This window comes from Strongylocentrotus purpuratus, unplaced genomic scaffold, assembly GCF_000002235.5.
Source record: "Strongylocentrotus purpuratus isolate Spur 01 unplaced genomic scaffold, Spur_5.0 spur5_scaffold_9, whole genome shotgun sequence".
Taxonomy (NCBI): domain Eukaryota; kingdom Metazoa; phylum Echinodermata; class Echinoidea; order Camarodonta; family Strongylocentrotidae; genus Strongylocentrotus; species Strongylocentrotus purpuratus.
In genome coordinates this window covers 7,651,798-7,671,267 of record NW_022145615.1, presented here as the reverse complement: position 1 = coordinate 7,671,267, position 19,470 = coordinate 7,651,798, and the positions used below count along the sequence as shown (strand labels likewise).

Sequence of the window (19,470 nt, the reverse complement as noted above, 5' to 3'; positions counted from 1 at the left end):
CGCTCGCTCTCTCTCTTTCTCTCTCTCCCAGTCATTCAATCAATTTCTCTTTCAGTATTTCCATCTCTCTCTCAGTCACTCACTCAATATATATATATATATCTCTCTCTCTCTCTCTCTCTCTTATACTCACGCTCTCAATCACCCAAGAATACTAAAATAGTTTGTGATTATGGAATTCAGTTTTTCCATTGTCAAAAAGACGAAATACAAAAAAGAAAAACGACAGACAAAGAAATGCATCATTCCTGATATTATGTATAGATTAAAAAAGCAACACTTTATTGTTCTCGTGCAAACGAGCACATCATGTCTTCAGATTTCACCTCTATCTCAATTCTCTGATGAAGACATCAAAAGTTAATAAAAATTGGCAACATCATTCCAGATGGTTTAAAGTATTTACAGGGGGAAACAATCATGCCCTTCAGAAGGCCTTTGAAAACAACGACGAAAAAGGGCATCACAAAGTAATTAATCAATATTGAGAAACGTTTGTCTTTGAAGTATATTTATCAGATGTTATTGGCTAAAATATCTAGCAGAGTCGAGTAAAAGTGATAAAGTTTTTAACCGTGTAATTAAATCATCAAATTATAGAAACGCCCTTTTCACACGCATGGCCGAATAAATCCAGAATGCTTATTTCACATTACCAATACAATTGTTAATAATGCGTACATACCATACATAATACTCAAAAATCAAGATGATACAAAACATTATTGCTACCAAGAACCGATACAGAAATGGCATTGAAATATATAGTGATAAATCTCGTCATCTCATTAGAATATCATACAACATAAGCTGAAAGAGTAAGATATTTTGCTCATTTTGTAAAAAAGGAGACAGGTGTGACTTTTATTTACAGCCAGTCTTTCTTCTCAAATTCTCCGGCACGTTGAGGGGGAGCAGCAACGCGTCCTCCGCGATCCATATCACGCATTCCTACGCCACCCCCAATACCGCCGCCGCCCCCGCCGTTACGGCTGAGTGCCAGGTTATCGTTCTGCCGACGGCTTTTCATTGGCATTCTGACGCCGCTGTTACCGCGGAGATAGAAGTAAATGGTCTCCAAAGCGAACATAATGAGACTGGAAGCGAATCCCAGGAGCATTAGGTAATAGATACCCGCCAGATCAGCTCCTGTGATGGATTTCTTCGCTTCCGTTTGCCAAAGGGATGTTTTGGAGCAATACGGTTTGAAAAAACTAGTGCTGGTGATGTTGGCCATGACGCCATTACTCTTGAGTTTCTGGACGGCGTAAGTGAGCTGATCCCGAAGTGGTGATCCCGACTGAACGGCCAGGGGAACTTGATCTTGGTGACATATCCACCAGACACGAAGAGATCACACGGCCACCGATAGGCCTCGTACTCCAGCATTTTCTTCTCGGAGAGCAAGGCATATCGTCCGTTGTCTCGTCTGACCTTGCGGACGCCCTCGATGCTGTCCTGGACGATCTTATCCTCGTCACCGGTCTGGATGTCGTCCCACGTGATTCTTTTGTCGCCTGTGGTCGACTCGTGAAAGAGGTCAAAGGTCGGACTATTCCGCACCACGCCATACCCGAACTGCTCCTGTTTGTTGAGGTCATGAAGGCTCCTGACCTTGAAGCCAACCTTGCTGGCCATTAAGAACGGCGTGAGGTTCGAGACGTAGAGCCAGACCATGATCAGTGTGTAAGCGAACCAAAAGGCAGTGAAGACCTTTCCGCTGTAGGAATGCGGGGACTTCTTTAACCCCTGGAAAGCCCAGATAGACAGCATGTAATACGTGGTGTTGTACAGCGTGAAGGTCTGACCCTCGTCCTCGGTGGCCTCTCCACGGATGGACATCGCCCTCCATTCGTTCTGGTTGAGCCGACTGATCAGCCACATGAGTATCGTGGCAACGAAGAAAGCCAGGAAGTTGGTTAGCCAGGCATAGATATTGAAGGGGAAGACCGGTACGAAGGGGTACTCCCACACGAAAGACGGGTGTTTGATCAGGAGTTTGACGTCGCCTGTATACCAGGTGGACGTGAAATCGACATAGTCCTCTCGAATTTTAGTCTTGGTGAGGGCGGCAGCGATCACGTCAGCGTCCTATAAAAGATTTAAAAAAATTACCTATGTAATTATATGGACAAATATAATTAGCAGGTCTGTGTTCTTTTTCTCTGTGTTGTTGTCGTATCTTTTGTCTTAGTATTTGTTAACACAATACCCAAACTGCCCTTAAATTAATAATATTATACCACAATGTGAAGTAACGTTTGAAACCGCCGTATGCCTCTCCCATTGTCCCCCTCCCGTTGGAAGTTTAAAAGCCCACAGTTCAAAAGAAATACCATTACAACTTGTGTTTGTTCTACAGCATCTGAGGATGTATAGATGCACCCTTTCCCTGTCAGAGTCGATGCTGGCCCTCCCCTTCATTAATGTGCGTTCCCCTTTTAAAGGTATACACCAGGTCTGGTCAAGAGATTGCATTGTGAAAGAAACTTTGTGGAATCGATTAGAAAGTTTGATCATCTAGCATATAATATCAATGTGTACTTCAAGGTTCTGGAATCATCAAAATGATAAGAAATTTGGCCCAGTCTTGGTTAAGTTACCAGCACAGTACACAAAACGATGTATATGGGACTACCCTATATCTATCCAGTCCGGATAGATATAATAATTTACCAAATATATTAATTAGTAGGCGGTTTCCCGGCAAACTTTGTATCATCACGTATTAGTCAAAGCATATTCTTTCACATGATTGGTAATAAGAGCTTTCATTTCATTTGTTGAGACAGGGGTTTTCAAAACTGGTCTTTACCTACAAATCACTCCCTCAAAAAGGTCAAGAAAGAAGACCTACCCCATCGTATAGATCCCTCATCATGCCGTCCCACTCCAGTGTTGACTTGTCGTATTTACCGTAGTTTCCTTCACCGAGGAGCTCCAGCCTGCGAGATCAAACATAATTTTTCCAGTAAGTAAAATATCAGTATTTTTTTCAAATCTGTAGGTATATTCAGGTTAGAATCATGTATTCTTTTAAAGCCCATCTGCACTAGTTTGGCCAGTGGGGTTACCCCTTCCTGCAATGTCACTGACAGGTGGTTATCTCATCGAATCAGCTCTCAATTAACATAAGAAAAGGGGATCATGGGGGACCAACATGCACCGATAAGCCATTGTTTGCTATACAGAGGGCACAAGTAGCTATAAGTATCGCAGTGGGTCTTTAAAGGAACGAGAGCCCTGAAATTAGATCAAAGTTCTAGTTCTCGAAGATTTGATCAGTATGCTCCTGAAGACTACCGGAGCATACTCGAAGGTTACTGTGACGACACCAGAAGAATGTATTGGACCAATAACAGGATGCTAAGAAAACAGTAATATAATTATTGTCAAAGTCAATTAAAAAAAAAGGTGTAATATTGCTTATAGAAATCAGGTTTGGTTTGTGTAATATATTAAGTAAACTTTGTACATTTTCTGATGCAAAAGACTAATTAAATTTCCCTAGGTTGATTTTTCAACAGTCTATGCAATCATGTTGGCCGAACTATCTACCCTCAAGTTTCCTGTAAAAATAAATCGCTCCCAGTGCATAACATTTTTCACCGATTGTAACTTTGCCATCAATGAAAATTAACTACCATGGCAACATCAGTCAACAGCCAATCAAATCAAGGTTTCCATGGGAGTTACCATTAATACTCCCACGTTTCCAGGGATTATTTCATATCCATGATTCGACAATATTAATTTTTTTTTTTCCAAAGAAAGTTGTTATTCAATCATTCTTGAGCAAGAACAGAAAATAAATTTGAACAAAGTACATGTTGTCTGGCGCTGCTCAGTGGCTGCCGGGCTCACGATCAATTGGGCAAAAAGAATTTCCATTTTCGGTTTAACTTAATAAAATTTGGAGTGGACTTTAAAAAAGATCATTAGTAGTATTATTATTATTATTAATTATTGTGACATTTCGGTAAACTAACATTGTTACTTCAGTTGCACATGTCTCCATTTATCTACTAATACAACAAATTATTGCGTTTGATAGAAAGAACCCGCTCAACTTCATTAAATTAAGCATCTTCTTAAAAGAATTCAAAGATATCCGTTCCCTGTTGTATTTTCGCAGAGAATGTATAGTGTTTTTGCATATAAAATTACATCAGTTGCACATGTCTCCATTTATCTACTAATACAACAATTTATTGCGTTTGATAGAAAGAACCCTCAACTTCAAATGTTAAGCATCTTTTTAAAAGATTCAAGATAGCCGTTCCTGTTGTATTTTGCAGAGATATATAGTGTTTTGCATATAAATGTCAAAATTAAAGATGCATTGCATTCCATCTGGGAAACCAAACAAAAAGGAATATTATTGTTGCCTGTAGGTGAAGTCCAGTCCCATGTCCTCTTCGAACACCTTCTTGAGCTCCTTGAGTAGGGAGGGGACGTAGCCGATATAGAGGTCGAGATCAGGATTGACCTCCTGACGACGGAATCGACGACGATTAGGAGTTCGAGTCAGCTCGTAATCCCTGTGCATCAGGAAAGGTGGTTCCTATAGGGTACGATAAGGAATACGATGACGACATTGTAAAAGACCGACTGGTATTTACTACGTAACGCAATATCAAAAATAAGTGTGAGTACGGGTAGCAAGAAAACGAAGAAACTATCATGATGATTGCCTAATGGTTGTATATAGATGATTTCGGCAAATTGGGATGCTTTTTTGTGGCTAACATAAGAGGGGGGAAGGTGTCACTCTTAACCCTTGTAATGCCGCTCTGAAAAGATAGGTTTATCAATGAGCAAAGCAGCAAGGTAGACAGGAATTTTTTTCGCGGGGGCGCAGTGATCACAGCTTTCAGGGGGAGGAGGACATATTTATTTTTAAAAATTACTTTGAAAATATTGAAACTTGTAATTCTGACGCATACAGAGCTTAGGTGGTGCTATTAAGGAAATTTATGGGGACGGATGGGTATCTATGGCTCCAAGAATCATTTTATGGGCACATGCCCCAGTCCCCCCATCCTTGGGTACGCAGTTGAAGCAAATTAGGGGGATGTACGAAGAACGACAGACCTAATGCTGATAGTGTGGGATGACTTACAGTGGATGGGGGCGTGTGAGGATAGGGCGTCTGGGGTGGGGCGTCTGAGAAAGGGCGTCTGGGGTGGGGTGTCTGGGGATAGAGCGTCTGGGGTGGGGCGTCTTGGTTGGGGGTCTGGTGGTGGGGGACTTACCTCAATACTAAGGATGTGAATATGAGTGGCTTCAGCCATCCTGTAAGGTTTCATGTAGAGTCTCGAACCTCTGTTCATCCACGTCGACCGTTCCTTTTTCTCCCAATGATCAATGTTCTGAGTGAATACGCCAAGCTGTAGCAAGAGAAGGAAATATACTTTAATTGTTGATTGAATGATTGCTTGATTGATTGATTGATTGATTGATTGATTGATTGCTTTGATTGATTGATTGATTGATTGATTGATTGAGTGATTGCTTTGTACTGATCGATGGTCTCAGTGAGTCAGGAGAAGGAATGGTAAACAGTTTGATTATTTGATGGATTGATTGACTGGTTGATTGATTGATTGATTGATTGATTGCTTGATTGAATGAGTGAGTGATTGTTTGATTGACTAGTTGATTGATGATTGGTTAATTTATTGTTTGGTCAGGGGATGTATTGATTATTTGATAAATGGGATTGACTGATTGATTGGTTGATTGAATGTCGGGTTAGGTGACTGATTGATTGAATGAGTGATTGATTGATTGGTTGGTTGGTTGAGTAATTGATTGCATTACACTTCATTATCTTGTAGTGACGGACTAGCAGTATCATTAAAACAAGGGATTAAACAAATTACATCATCCGTTGAAATTGTTAGTTGAAATATCGCCTGGATAATCTATCATTTGTATGGATCATGGAATGAGAGACTATTAATAGATTACTGCAGTCTAATTATTTACCAATTGATTTTTTCATCGATTGATCAATCATTAAAATCACGTGAATATGCAATTGACTACAGGGAAGTAATCTACATGTATAGTAATCAAATTGATCATTAAATTGATCAAGTCCGTTTGCTGCTGCATTATGAATTCGTTGAATGGTCATTGGGTTATCATTAAAATGTTCTTATTATTAAATTGAGAAAACGCAGACAGAGTATGTTTTGTGACGACATTTCCCTTCATCTCACTATTACGGTTATTGTATAATATTTTTTAGACATGATTTGCTATGTATGTAATACTTAATATGTACAAATGTATAACTTTTATTTGTTATTTGAACGCAGGAATAAAATCAATCAACCAAACAAACAAACATATCGGTGTATACATTTACGTGTTCAGTTACATTTCATCATTTTACTGGCCATGAATCACTCTGATTAGGGCATTGGAACTTTATGATTGTATGTGACTTGAGGTCCATAACATTGCCAAGTCCTTAAAACTTATCAAAAGCACTTATCAGCGACATAACATAGATTTACTACTTTCTGAACAAAATGAAGATATGGACTTAAATATTTCCTTTTACCTTGCTGGTCGAGAGATACTGGTTCTTGCCGACAAAGATATCAATAGTGTAGTTGACTCGGTTGCCATTAGCATCGAAGGATTTCTCCGCTGCAGCCTTCGAAAGACTGAGCCTGTAAAGGAGAGAAATGTGAAGAGATAATAAAGTGTCATCCAGCTGTTTAAGTTGTCATCTCCTGTAGAACTGCGTGACAACATTTTACAAAATCCAGATATGAAAAGGAGGAGGGGGGGGGGGTAGAACATTCCAGAGACATCTATACACAGAGGTTGGCCAACTAGGGTGCGTTTAAGCTCAATTTTGAAGGCAGAATGAGCGATTTGAAACGCTCATCGTAAACGCTCATCGTAATCGCAGTTCCACGGTGTACTGTTTATGCTCACTTCTCTGGCTCCTCCAGGCAATTATCGCTGGGTGGCCTTAATTGGCCTTGCAGCTGGATTCGGAAACCTGCACTGTGCATGCTACGTAGACCCACTAGAGGTCAGTGCGTTGACCCCATTTAAACGCATTTACAAATTGTAAACGCACCTTTTTGTGAGTTTACGATCGGTGATCGTGATCGCCGTTTTTTCGGTGATTCTACAAAAGTGAGAAAGGACCAGGACGCAACCTTGTTTTAACTAAACGCGTAACAGATGCCTGATTCTGGCCAGAAAAAGTTGAGCATAAACATACCCTAAGTTTCATCTGGGCACACCACCAACAAAGCGTTATTCGCCAAGAATCGCCATATTGTGGTAGGGAGGGGGAAGGGTGGGGGTAGAAAGAGGGAGAGAGCGGAGAGGGAATGACAAAGAGGAAAGAAAGAGAAAAGAGTGATAGAGCAGAGCGGATACAAATAATATTTTGAAAAAATATTTAAAAATCTTGATGTAATAAATATTTATTTGAATCAAGAAAAAATAAAGATAACTTAAGTCTCAATTTCTACCCTACATATTATTAAGCTCCTCTCGTATCATTATATGAGGCTTACCTTGTTGAAAAAGGGTAGGAGTGGGCTGTTTTTATCGCCGCATCTCCCCGAGCGCGGGTAGCTGCCGTGCTGGTCATGGTAAGCTCGCAGGGCGTACGAAACCGACAGGATTGAATCGTAGGTCATCTGCTGTCGGAACGGCCATTTTCGGATGGCGTCGGGTCTTCGGGTGTAGAAGGTGCCTTCGACCGAAGAAGCTACTTGCATTTTGAAGCGGGTGATGAATGCCGAGTTGTAACGGAGTCTTGTCTCAAGGAAATTCTTGTTCAGGTAGGCCACGTTCTGTATCGTTTGAGAAGGTGGACAAGATAGTTTTAAAAAATACAAAATCAATATAAATATAAAACAAATATGCACTTGGTAAATTGGATGCACAGGGCCGTTTCATTATGAAGTATTTGTTTCATGCCAAAACTGTTTATAAACATTTTTATAATATTCATTTCCATGCGCGTGGCCTGCTAAATTCTTTCAAAATTGTCAGTGATTACGCATCATAAAATGTTGAATACCATAACCATTATCATTCTTTTTTAAAACCCAATATAATACAGCATACCGATATACTGAAGATCGATAGAAGCAAAAAAGTAGTGTATTGCGGCCACAGTTTTATTTGGGAACACTTTTCTAGAGAAAGCAGCAAAAATATGTATTTTTTGTACGAAATTAATGTCAAGAAGCACCGAAAGAAAATTTTAGAGTTGCGACGTCGTTTATCAATCTTCAAAACTTAAGAAAATTAGACCTCCCAAATACCTTTCATCGGCTTTTTATAAAACTTTATTAAACAGACAAGCTTGTTCTTCCATTTTTTTTCTTGACTTGGAACCACTGGATAAAAGAAGGGATTCCGTCTTATCTGTGACCAACTTACCGGGTTTCCGAAAAGCCAATGCCACGTGTCCGTGAGTACTCCTTCCTCGTATGCCTACATCGGGAAAGAGAAACAAGGAAATATAATTGATAAGGAATACATGAAAATAGTAAACTAGGGGAAAGGGATATTGGCAAAGGGAGCGAGAAAGGAATAGGCCGCGAGAAGGGGAATGGGAACTAAGAAGCTGTAAGGCTGAGATGGTAATTTTGAATCAAGAATTTACTAGATAGGTGGGAGGGGGGACCATCGAGTGTTTTTATATTATAACATAGTTTGAATTTAATTCTCGATGTACACTGTACACTGTACTGATCTTCAAAGGAGAGGGAATCCATTAACTTCGGAGTCATATTACGGATCACTTCCTTTGGAGTCGAATCCACTCCAAGACATAGTGAAACCCACTCCAAGGTAGTGGTCGATGAACTCTTTTGGGAGTGGATTTCCACTCCCGTACATTTCGAGAGTTGAAACTGATGCATATAATTATTTAAAAAATACGTACGTGGTCAACCACGGTTTTGATGTTCTCCTCGACGTGCATGTAGACGATGATGTTCTTGATGGCTTTCGCTTTGAGTTCTTTCATCTGGGCCTGGACGTCATCAGCTAGTATCATGGGATGGATGACCCAGCCATGCTGCGGGGTCCTGCTCATCATCGCGGAAAGGATGTCATAAGCTGTCAAGGAAAAAAATTATTATTATTATTATTATTATTAATAATAATTTGGCGTCACCTGTGCCTAGGAGGCGAGAGGCGAAATGAATCACTGTAACCTTGGGTCTCTCCTCCTGGTATAACTGATTGGGGGTTTGCAGGTGGTCCACTTCACCGGGGTTTCCCTACTTTTATACGAATAGTTCAGTGGTTTTTAACGTGCAAAGGGGGAGACTCTCCTCTACACGGGGCCTCCATTTGAACCATACAAATCTCAAAGTTTTGACTACATAAATTATAGTCAGATAATTTGGTTTGGTAATAATTAGTATTTATATTACATTTTCTCGAGGAAGCTGCAAGTTTTATTGTCTATAGTCGATAAGAGAAGATGTGATTTAAAAAGAAACCTTGCGCAATGATGAGCCCCAAGCAAGGACCGAACCCGGGGGACCTGTCATAATAGTCAAGAGCCCAAATTCACTAACTATACCACGCGGTCTGTTAAGTAGGGAAAAGCTACTTTCATGAAGCGCTTTCATGTTTCTAATACTATTGAGCGCATATTCTTCCGATCATAGTTTGAATATGAAAAAAGGCTCTTAAAAAATGTATATTATACAGTCTGCATAATTCAAGATTTGCAGGCGCTCTGAAGAATAATAAATTCTTACAGAATGAAACTTAACAGCTAAACTTACATTGAATGTTCAAGACAATAATGAAGATTTGCCAAACAATTTTAATGGAGAGTAGTTATCAGCCGGGTTAATAAGCAACAACAAAGAAGAGAATCGAGGGTTCGCGCCACGGCCAATGCGTGCACAGGCGCGTACACAGGGGGGGGGGGGGGGGGGGGGGGGGGGGGGGGGGGGGGGGGGGGGGGGGGGTGGGGGGGGGGTTAAACCCCCTTTGGTATTTTTTTTGTGTGTAAACCCCCCCCCCCCTAAATTTCTCTAAAACCCCCCCCCCTTTTAGATTTTTTTTTTTTTTTTTTTTTTTTTTTTATAAAAAAAAAAAAAAAAAAAAGTGTCCTCTTACCCCCCCCCTGCTTATTCAGCGGCTGGCTGAGTCGTTGCGAAATTTTCGGCCCGATTTAGAAAATGTTAACCCCCCCCCCCCCTTGAAAAAAATCCTGCGTACGCGCCTGTGCGTGCATCACATGGTCTAATATGAGTCATGATAATCCAAATAATCCAGTAAACTTGCTGTCAACTCTGACAAATTCTAAATCAGCAGGACAAGATCATGAGTACCTTGTCCTTCACCCTTCAAAAACAAAAGAAAATCTTCTGAATCTAAAATTTGCTAATTAAGTTCTTGAAAATGTACACATGTTATTCTTTCTTGCAATGGAAATTTTATCCCCCACAAAACATGTCATTTCAAAGAGGTTCAACGGACTTTGGAAAATATTTTCTTCGATTTTCTACGAAGTGGCATTACCCATCCCGTGCCATTCAGTGCTCATTGGCGCTTGTAGCATGTAATACACCAGCAGAAAACAAGATAAAAACATCAAAGTTGAAAAGTTCATATTTAAAATGCCATGACGTTCCGTACGATACACATGGAGTCCGCCAGGCACCTCTTTGAAAAGGGAGGGGAAAACATCCAAGTTCAAAAAGGGAACATTTGTTACTATTGTTAGTAGCGAATCAACGGATTTCTATAGAGCTGGTTTTACCAATTAATTTGACAGTTCGACGTCTTTTGAAATATGATTAATGACAAGACATGAAATTAGTGATGGGAAGCCAGGTAAAGAGGAAAACAAACAATGAATCATATATTTTGTTATCCTTGTGTTTTAAGTTTCTGTTATAAAACCTAAAAGACTTCCAATAAAAACATAGATACAAAAAAAATGTGTGAATCACATATGTTCCTAAAAAATCTAAATAATATTGAAAGTTTAAGGCGGCAATGGAATAATTAAACTAGTTCACTGCCGTCACACTGTTTATTATTCAACGTGATGTCAAGCAGTATTATCTGTACTTTCTATCAACAATTTATTAAAGGCATCGTTTAACAATGTTAAATCTGAGATGCATGGCTCTACGTGTTATCAGTGTCTGTGATATGGTGTAATATTGAAGCCCTACAAAATTTCGCTTCAAATGATCATATAGTGCCTCAAAAAAGGAACATCTTTGAGTGACCGGTTTTACCATACTCATTTCCCCGAGTTTACTGTAAAAACCGTTAGGAAAACGAATTTTTAATTTCGATTTCCAACCATAAATATTGATAATCAGACAGGTGATCGGCTTGTAAAAGTCATGGGGTTCCTGACTGACCTAAAGTTTATAATTGATTGTAACATGAGCTAAATCTAGGATTTTGTTTCAGAATCTGAGACAAAGTTACCAATTCCTTTAAACCATGGAGTTAGTAACTCCATGTTTAAAAAGAAGGATGAATACAAACAAATTACACCAATTGCGTGTAGGTATGATACTTCTATTTGTAATTTAGCCTTTCGATTTTAACGAGTTTATGCAAATCGTACTCATCGTTGGAGCACTTCTGCTGTCTTTCCTTGCTTATCATTTTTCAGGTATTGTGCCCGCTCCTTTTATGAAATCTTTTACTTCCGGTCCACGGACTCCGAAAGACAGGCGTTGAGACTGAAGCGAGTTACAGTGGTAACATTTATAAATGAAATGGAGATTCGCCGGTAATAGGAGAAGGGGGTGGAAGGGAAGAGGTGGGAAGGAAGGGGAGGGGAAGGGAGAGGAGGGGAGGGGAGGGAAGGGAGTAGAAGAAATGGGAGTTGCCAGACTTACCACTGTCCTGGTCATACAGGAAGATCATGGGTTCCATCTGTAGTGATTGACCACGCCCACGCGAGATGAGCTCGACCATGTCGTCCTTGACAGGGTACATCTTGATGGCCTGGGACTCGGCGGCCTGGTCGGTGGCGATGGTAGGTAAGTAGGCATCCCCCATCACATAGCCGAGGACCTCCGCAGTCCGGCACACGTCATCGGGCATGATGAGGGCGTGGGCATCCTTGTTGTCGATGAAGGAGCAAGCTGGTGGGAGGATAGGAAGATTGTTTATTTGTTTTATTTCCGAAAATCATCATTACAAAAATTAACACAATATAATGAATCAATCAAAGACTTATATAACAATAATAGAATGATAAAACGGTTGGATAGTCCATTTCAGAGCCTGAACCTAATGGCTCTGTTCTTCCATGCATGAAGTCCAATGAAGATGAGATTGATGCATGGATTGGTGGAAGATTTTTTTGATAAATTCATCGCACTTATCGTATTCATTGAAAATCGTCATCATGCTCCTCCCATCATCATCACAATATCGCAACTACATGTATATACGCCATCAACAATATTTTTAACACCATATTCGTCATCCAGATATGATCTTCATCGCTCCAGTACTAAACCATTTGAAGTCAGGAAATCACCATCTGTGAATCTTTTCAATTAAATGTAAATCTAAGCATGTCATGAGCTCTTGTAGCGCAGTAGAATATATATTTGATGTTGGATAGTTTCTGCGCTCTATAAATGTATTATTATTATTATTATTATACCACCAACATCACTGCGCACCATCATCACCACCACCATTATCACCATGGCAACGGCAGATAATGATGGGAGTGCATGCATCGTTTCTCTTATACTAACCGGCTCTCACTGCCACGGCTACCGAATCTCTTAACCACGTTATCCCATCGGGGGCTTGGAAGTGGACCACGGAGACCTCGTCGCCGGTGGGGAGGATGGAGAAATCTCGGTTGATGAACTGCTGAGCGTCAGTCAAGATGTTCTTGTAGACGTCGTCGACGTGCGTGTACTCACCGTACAAAGCACCTGCATTGAGAAGGAATTAGAGAGAGAGAGAGAGAGAGAGGGGGGAGAGAAGAGGGGAGAGGAGGGAGGGAGGAGGAGAGGGAGGGGAAAGGGAGAGGGTAGGGGGGGAGAGAAAATGAGAGATAATAAGTTATACATGTAACTGTCCAGGCATTTTTCGAGTTCTGACTCCCCAACCACGAAGTTTATCATCCTCCTCGTCATCATCTTCCTCGTCCTCGCCCTCTTTCCTTCTCCCTCCTCCTCTTCCTGATCATCATCATCCTTAACATTATCATCATCAGCAGCAGCAGCAGCATTACCATCGTTGTCATCAAATCCTTGTTTCCCAATAAGAGGGGAGTTACTTATATTGATGTCTCCTCGATCTTAACAAAAAAAAAAAAAACCTGCTTAATGCTTACCACATCACTGTACATTTAGGCCCTTAACTAGTGAAGCTGACGTATTTATATCTCTTTCTCTTCCATAAACCTTAACAATTACTCATAAACTAAAATGACGAGGGATAAAGTTCCAAATATTATTCAGTAATCACCTCGCTGGAAAAATCCTACTTGCAATAAGTCCATGATTAATGACAAAATGTATCCAACGTAATGTCAATTTTATCGGATATTTCTTCTCAAGCCTCCTTGTATTAGACATGACTGCATGAAGAGCAGTTTTTATCACTTGGTTTGAGAGTTATCTTCTATGTGAAAATATTTCTTGTAACAAGGATATAAAACCGGAATAATCGTATCTTCTGACATTTCGTCATCTCCTTGACGAGCGCGAAGCCCCGAGATATGGAAATGATTTATGAGTGCATTTCGTGATAGTGAAAAGAAATACTTGTAAAAGTAGGTGTTTGTTTGATCGAGATCATGAACTTTCTCGTGAACCTCCTCTCCGTGAATCATTGCCTGGGTAATTTTTTACAACGTATTTTCACTTTCATGCAACTATCACCAAGAAGAGGCTATGGTATGGACGGCGATGTCACGGTTAGAAGGGGAGGGTGAGCTTGTGAATTTTGTCCTTATATCACCTATCATTTTTAAATATAAGGACCTCCTTTGTAGATTCAAGACATGTGTCTACCCTTGTTTGAAAAAGAAAAGAATATCTGCGGGCGTTGTTTAATTTGTCTCTCTTTTAGGGAGCCTAATTGGGTTCGATACCCCGCCCCTATTCAAAAATTTCTGGCTCCGCCCCTCCTGACATATAATGAAGGTATGCAAGCATACATGTATTAGTTAGGTGGAGCAAATATCACTAATGATAGTTATATATACGCATTTCAAGTGTCTATTCTATATATTTTTTGTTTTTAAAGAAAGAAGTATTTCAACAAAATATGCCTGACAAAATGAATTAATTTGTAAAGTCTAGTCTTATAAAATAATACTCATGTGCTACATGATCAACCTTTTCAATTGCTTCTACTCAGTTTCTTTCACATTCTTTCGCAATTGCATGATCCAAACTCAACGTTAATTCTGATGAAACGTTTCTTTTCCTCCTTTTCCCGATCTCTTTACAAATCCTCCACCTAACTTTTTGCAATGAAGAAGGGCGTAATGCCTAAGTTTGTAAACACCCCCTCTCATTTTTGTGTCTGTAGTCAATTAGATTGAACAATTGGCTTTGATTTCTCTTGGGCACTGAACCGCTCAATCAAGACGCTACATAATAAAATGGATGACATGGGAGACTGCACTTCATTAAAAGGGGCAACAATTCACATTGGGTGCCCCCTCCCACCATAATCTTGAAGATAATGCATATCTCAGCTTTTTGTTTTCCCCTTTTGCTTTGTTAGTTAAAGTTACTTGGTCATGGCATTGTATAATGACACTCAAAGAGGATGACAGAGAGTGCAGTCCACTTAAATGGTAACCGATTATACAGCTTGTGAGAGTCTCCTCTCAGGCTCTCATATTAGTCTCGAAGATGGGGCACATCTCATCTTTCTTTGTTTGTTTCCTGTTTGCTTTGCTTGTAAGTAAAAGTTAATCGGTCATGACGTTGCATACTGACAAAAAGTGATTCCATGAAAGAGGTAACAATGCACTCTCTGGCCCCTCCCATAATGCCCTTGAAGATACGGGGCACTTCTTGACTTCTTGAAAAGGTTGATTTGCTTTGCTTTATTTGGTAATGACGTAAAATACGGAGAAAGGGAGGGTTAAGTGCTGTCCGTGACCAGTACCTGTTCACAGTTTCTGCCCCTCTCTAATAGCCTTGAAGAGGGGGCGGCATTTCAAAGCCCCCCTTTTTGTATTTGCTTTGTATATTACTTGGTTATGAAGTCATAAAAAGGGGTTAAGTGGAGTTCATGAAAGAGGGTAACCGTTCACTGTTATGGACACCCCCACCCCCTTTCTTGTTAGTCCACAAACGGCTTTACGGTGAACTTTTCCCCCCAAATAATGTTCCAAATAATTACAAGGAAAAGATGGCTCGTTGATTTCCATTCTTGTCCCTTCTTTGTCTCTTCGTCTCTCCTTTAAACGCTTGACTGAGATTAATGATGTGAGCTTTCATTCGAAGATTATGGCCACAGAAATAATCAAAACAATGAGGAAATAGAACGTGATCTCGTTTGTCTTAATGCCAAACTTCTAAAAATAGATTTACCTGAAAAATTTGTCTAAACATTTGATATGAATTAATAATTCAGGGCTAAAAGAAATTCTTAACTCACCCTGATTTTAGATTTCTAGGGCTAGATAGGGAGGTTTACTGATATTTCAAAATCACATTTTGCTGAGAAAAAGAAACAAATCAAATGTTTTTTCCTACCAACATACAACTTACTTCTTCCTCCTTCTACTACTACTACTGCTACTACTACTACTACTACTTCCACTACGACTACTACTACTACTACTACTACTACTACTACTACTACTACTACTCTACTACTACTACTACTACTACTACTACTACTACTACTACTACTACTACTACTACTACTACTACTACTACTACTTCCACTACGACTACTACTACTACTACTACTACTACTACTACTACTACTACTACTACTACTACTACTACTTCTATTACCACTACTACTACTACTACCACCACCATCGCCGCCATTACTACTACTACGTGCGCTATCACACACACATGCATACATACATACATACATACATACAGTATATAACAATGACCCCCCTTGTTTTGCCTGTCAGATTTTTATTTCTTCAGAAGTGTGCCCCCGGCACCGGCCCCCGCCACCGGCCCCCGCAACCCTTTCAAGCATATGGTTCCGCCCCCCTGCTCCCAAATTACATTGAGCGAGCCCTTTCGATCCTTCAAGATTTTTTCTTTCGGCTCTTAGAGAATTAAAGTTAAGGACAGGTAACACATCTCACCTGCAAAGATCCCATAAATCTCCCCACCTGTCTCGTCGTTATCACCTTGGTGATTTACGAGCTTGGTATCACATGAAACATAACATCTCGATTCTATCAACCTAGCATTAAAAATATATATATGTGATACTTATTTTTTGACAACTACCAGGGAAATGTTGCACCTACTACCAACATGTAAGTTCAAGGTTATGATGTCTACAGGTAGCATGGGTAGCAGTACAATGTATGTAAAAGGTATGGTGCATTCCCGAAGGGTGGTTAATGTTGGAAATGCATATGTACTTGTCATAAGGTTTTCGGATCATCAGAGGGACATCATAACTATTTACCTATATCCGGACATCTTCTCCCTAGACACAAGGGTACAATTCCCCCGGACAACTACCCCGATAAAATGTATCCCGGACAATTACCCCGAAGAACAACTCTAATCTAGGGCAACTATTCCAGTGGACAATTACCTTGGATTAGTACCCGGAGAAATCTTCCTCCCTACAACTAGCCTACGATAATCACCCCTTACAGATGACCCTGGCGTCTTTTCTGACAACTACTGGGTTGTCAGAATAATAGTCTGAAAGGGTAGTTGTCCGGGCTTAGTTGTCGGGTGATATTTGTCCTGGGATAATTGTCCAGGTGTGTGTGTTGTAAAATCCTGACGGTTACACATTATTGGAAGTATTTGTGTTATCGTAAGCCTAATGAATGTTGTTTTCAGAGGTTATACACTTATATACTAACCAACATAGCTACCCTAGATTTGATATTTTTGAAACTGGGGAATTCGGTCCTCAATGCATTTAAGTGCAACCATTAAAATGTAGACCTACTTCACAAAAGATCATAATTTGTAGGTCATACAGAATTCAAGGATACAGCAATCAAAATCAAATACATGTAGATTCCATTCACTGGAAAATAAAAAAATCTGTCAACAAATATACGCGGTGATAATTACCTCTGCACGCTATTGGTGAAAATATTTATGATACCCTTTTATCTAATTTGCCGTTTGCAATGACATTGACAGTGTCAATGACAACGACACCATTTTTGACTATATTTATGTCTCGTCGACATGACAAGGTGTCGGCAAATACAATCGTCTCAGATATGTCAATCATGTAAGCAATTATGATTATACAAGTCAAGCAGAACTGACGAACTATTAAAAGTCGACATGTACCTGTTTTTAATTTGACAAGCACAAATGAAAAAAGGGAACAGATTCATTCAAAATGACTAAAGAAAACAGAAAATAATAATATAGGCCTACATGAAATAGAATAAATGAGATGGTGGGGATTGGACCAGCATGTGCTGTTGTGCGACATGAAATTTTATAAAACTTGCGGAATGAAATATCTCTCTCTCTGTCTTTTTGTTTCAGTCTCATATAATTCTGTTTTATTGTGCACGTTTTTTAAATTTGTCAGCCATCCTCTACGAAAAGCTGCTGTCCGTTGAGTTTGATGTACAATTAAAATGTTTTTGTTTGTCCGAAGCCTATTTTATATCTACCCAACCATAAGGACATTTTAAGGGGGGGGGGGTCGGTAAGTCGAATAGACGTATATCCCTCCCTTATTCAAAAACATTAAAGAGACCGGCTTACCACCCTTCTCTCTCTCTCTCTCTCTCTCTCTCTCTCTCCCTCGGTGTGCCCCCTCCCAGTCGTAAATCGAAAGATAGTTGGATAGTCATAAATTATCGTTAACTGCGATATTACTCACATGTTTGAATCAAATTCATAAATAAGAGAAGATAGTTTTAATCTACTCACCGATTTTGATGGACTCGGCGGCACAGCAGGCCACCAGCATCGGCAGAATGATGGCTTGGATCACCGACATTCTTGTCATTAGATCTCACGGGAAAATCGTTCCAATCTTCAAAACAAGGCTCTCCCCTTTGGAGGCTGCCAAGACAATAAAAAGGTAACAATTTTAAAACGGCGTAATGTAGACACTGTTATGAAATGTATTATTAGTGTCACCATATGATAGTACACGGGACCTCCTTCGCGTTGCTAAAATAGAAGTTGGGCATTGGTAGTGAGAAAGTACTTAACCGACTCCTTAACGGCCAATCACCCGAGAATCTTAGGAGGGTGAGACGGAACTATTTCCACTTGAGACGATGAGTTAGAGAAGGTGAAAGAGTGAAAATAGTTTCGGTGAGTACCCCTGATCCAATCTGCGTCTCTTATCGCAGGTCGACAAGGCATCTAATGAACCCTTATCACTCGACTGATTTGTAAATTAGTTGAACAATAAGGAAACGCCAGCTGAATGCTAGACTACTTTTGTGATGAGCCGGGACTATTTTCGACTGATTGAAGTTGCTCCCCCCCCCCCCCCTCCCCCTCTGTCTCATTCTCTTCCATCTCAATCTTTCTATCTCTTCTCTCTACTCGACTAATGGGCGCTTAATGTAACGGGATTGGTTTTAAGCTATGCGTGTCACAATAATGGATGGTGTAGGGTGTATCCAGCATAGGGGATCGCCAGTGTACGCCCCCATTGGAATCATATAATATAACTTGAAAGGGTTTGCCAACGTTTACCCTGCCACCCCTTATCTGGATAGTATTCCATCCTAAAAAGTTTCTACCAACACAAATGGAGTTCTGCACCAACATCAGCTGCAGTAGAAATATACAAGAATATTATTTTTTTGGAAATAATTAAACACGGCTTTAATTCAATGATCAGTTCCGATATCATAACACATGAACACTGTTCAAATAGGGGTAACTTCGAAGTTGTTTTCAAAGTGAGGTAGACAATAACGAGAACGAAATAGATGCCAGTGCAAAAAACAAAATGGGGTAAGAGAGGGAGCGGTATAAAGGAAAAGTCTAACGAGAAAGGAGAAAAGGAGCAAGCGAGCGAGAGAACATTGTGCGTTATTAACCAAGGATAAAACGATTTCTTCTTGCTTAAAGATCCTCGTTCTATTGATAAAGTTCTTTTATTACTTTGTCTATCCTTCTTGTATTGTATGACTTACAAGACTACAAACGCAACAATCCTTCTCGTCATTAGACATTATTCTCTCTTCACATGAATGCTTCTTATCATGCAAGAAGCTATTTGATGAAGAAAGGTTAAGATCCTTAAAAAGCTGTTCACATTCAATCCTTTAAG

General features: G+C 40.0%; 1 protein-coding gene across 2 annotated transcripts; it reads right to left on the bottom strand.

The window, feature by feature from the left end:
• Positions 1 to 254: 254 nt before the first annotated feature.
• On the bottom strand, positions 255 to 18,546 carry LOC591929 (glutamate receptor 2). Of its 2 annotated transcripts, none has more exons than XM_030976461.1 (9): positions 11,886 to 12,039; positions 8,939 to 9,114; positions 8,431 to 8,484; positions 7,554 to 7,835; positions 6,575 to 6,686; positions 5,256 to 5,390; positions 4,389 to 4,564; positions 2,858 to 2,945; positions 255 to 2,091 (listed from the first exon to the last, which is right to left on the bottom strand). In XM_030976461.1, exons 4-9 carry the CDS (start codon positions 7,628 to 7,630, stop codon positions 1,120 to 1,122), a joined length of 1,560 nt encoding a protein of 519 aa, XP_030832321.1. In that variant the 5' UTR covers positions 7,631 to 7,835; positions 8,431 to 8,484; positions 8,939 to 9,114; positions 11,886 to 12,039; the 3' UTR covers positions 255 to 1,119. The 2 variants fall into 2 exon arrangements, 1 of the variants encoding a protein (XP_030832321.1); XR_004062394.1 differs by lacking the exons at positions 255 to 2,091; positions 2,858 to 2,945 and adding exons at positions 12,762 to 12,947; positions 18,105 to 18,546 and having other exon boundaries at positions 4,543 to 4,564; positions 11,886 to 12,134.
• Between the last annotated feature and the right edge of the window lie 924 nt (positions 18,547 to 19,470).

Coding starts and splice junctions, on each gene's coding strand:
- LOC591929 (XM_030976461.1), bottom strand. CDS start 7,630: ATGACCAGCACGGCAGCTACCCGCGCTCGGGGAGATGCGGCGATAAAA. Junction 4,565..5,255: donor TTCACATCCTTAGTATTGAG/GTAAGTCCCCCA, acceptor CGTACCCTATAG/GAACCACCTTTCCTGATGCA. Junction 2,092..2,857: donor TGAGGGATCTATACGATGGG/GTAGGTCTTCTT, acceptor AATCTTTTATAG/GACGCTGACGTGATCGCTGC.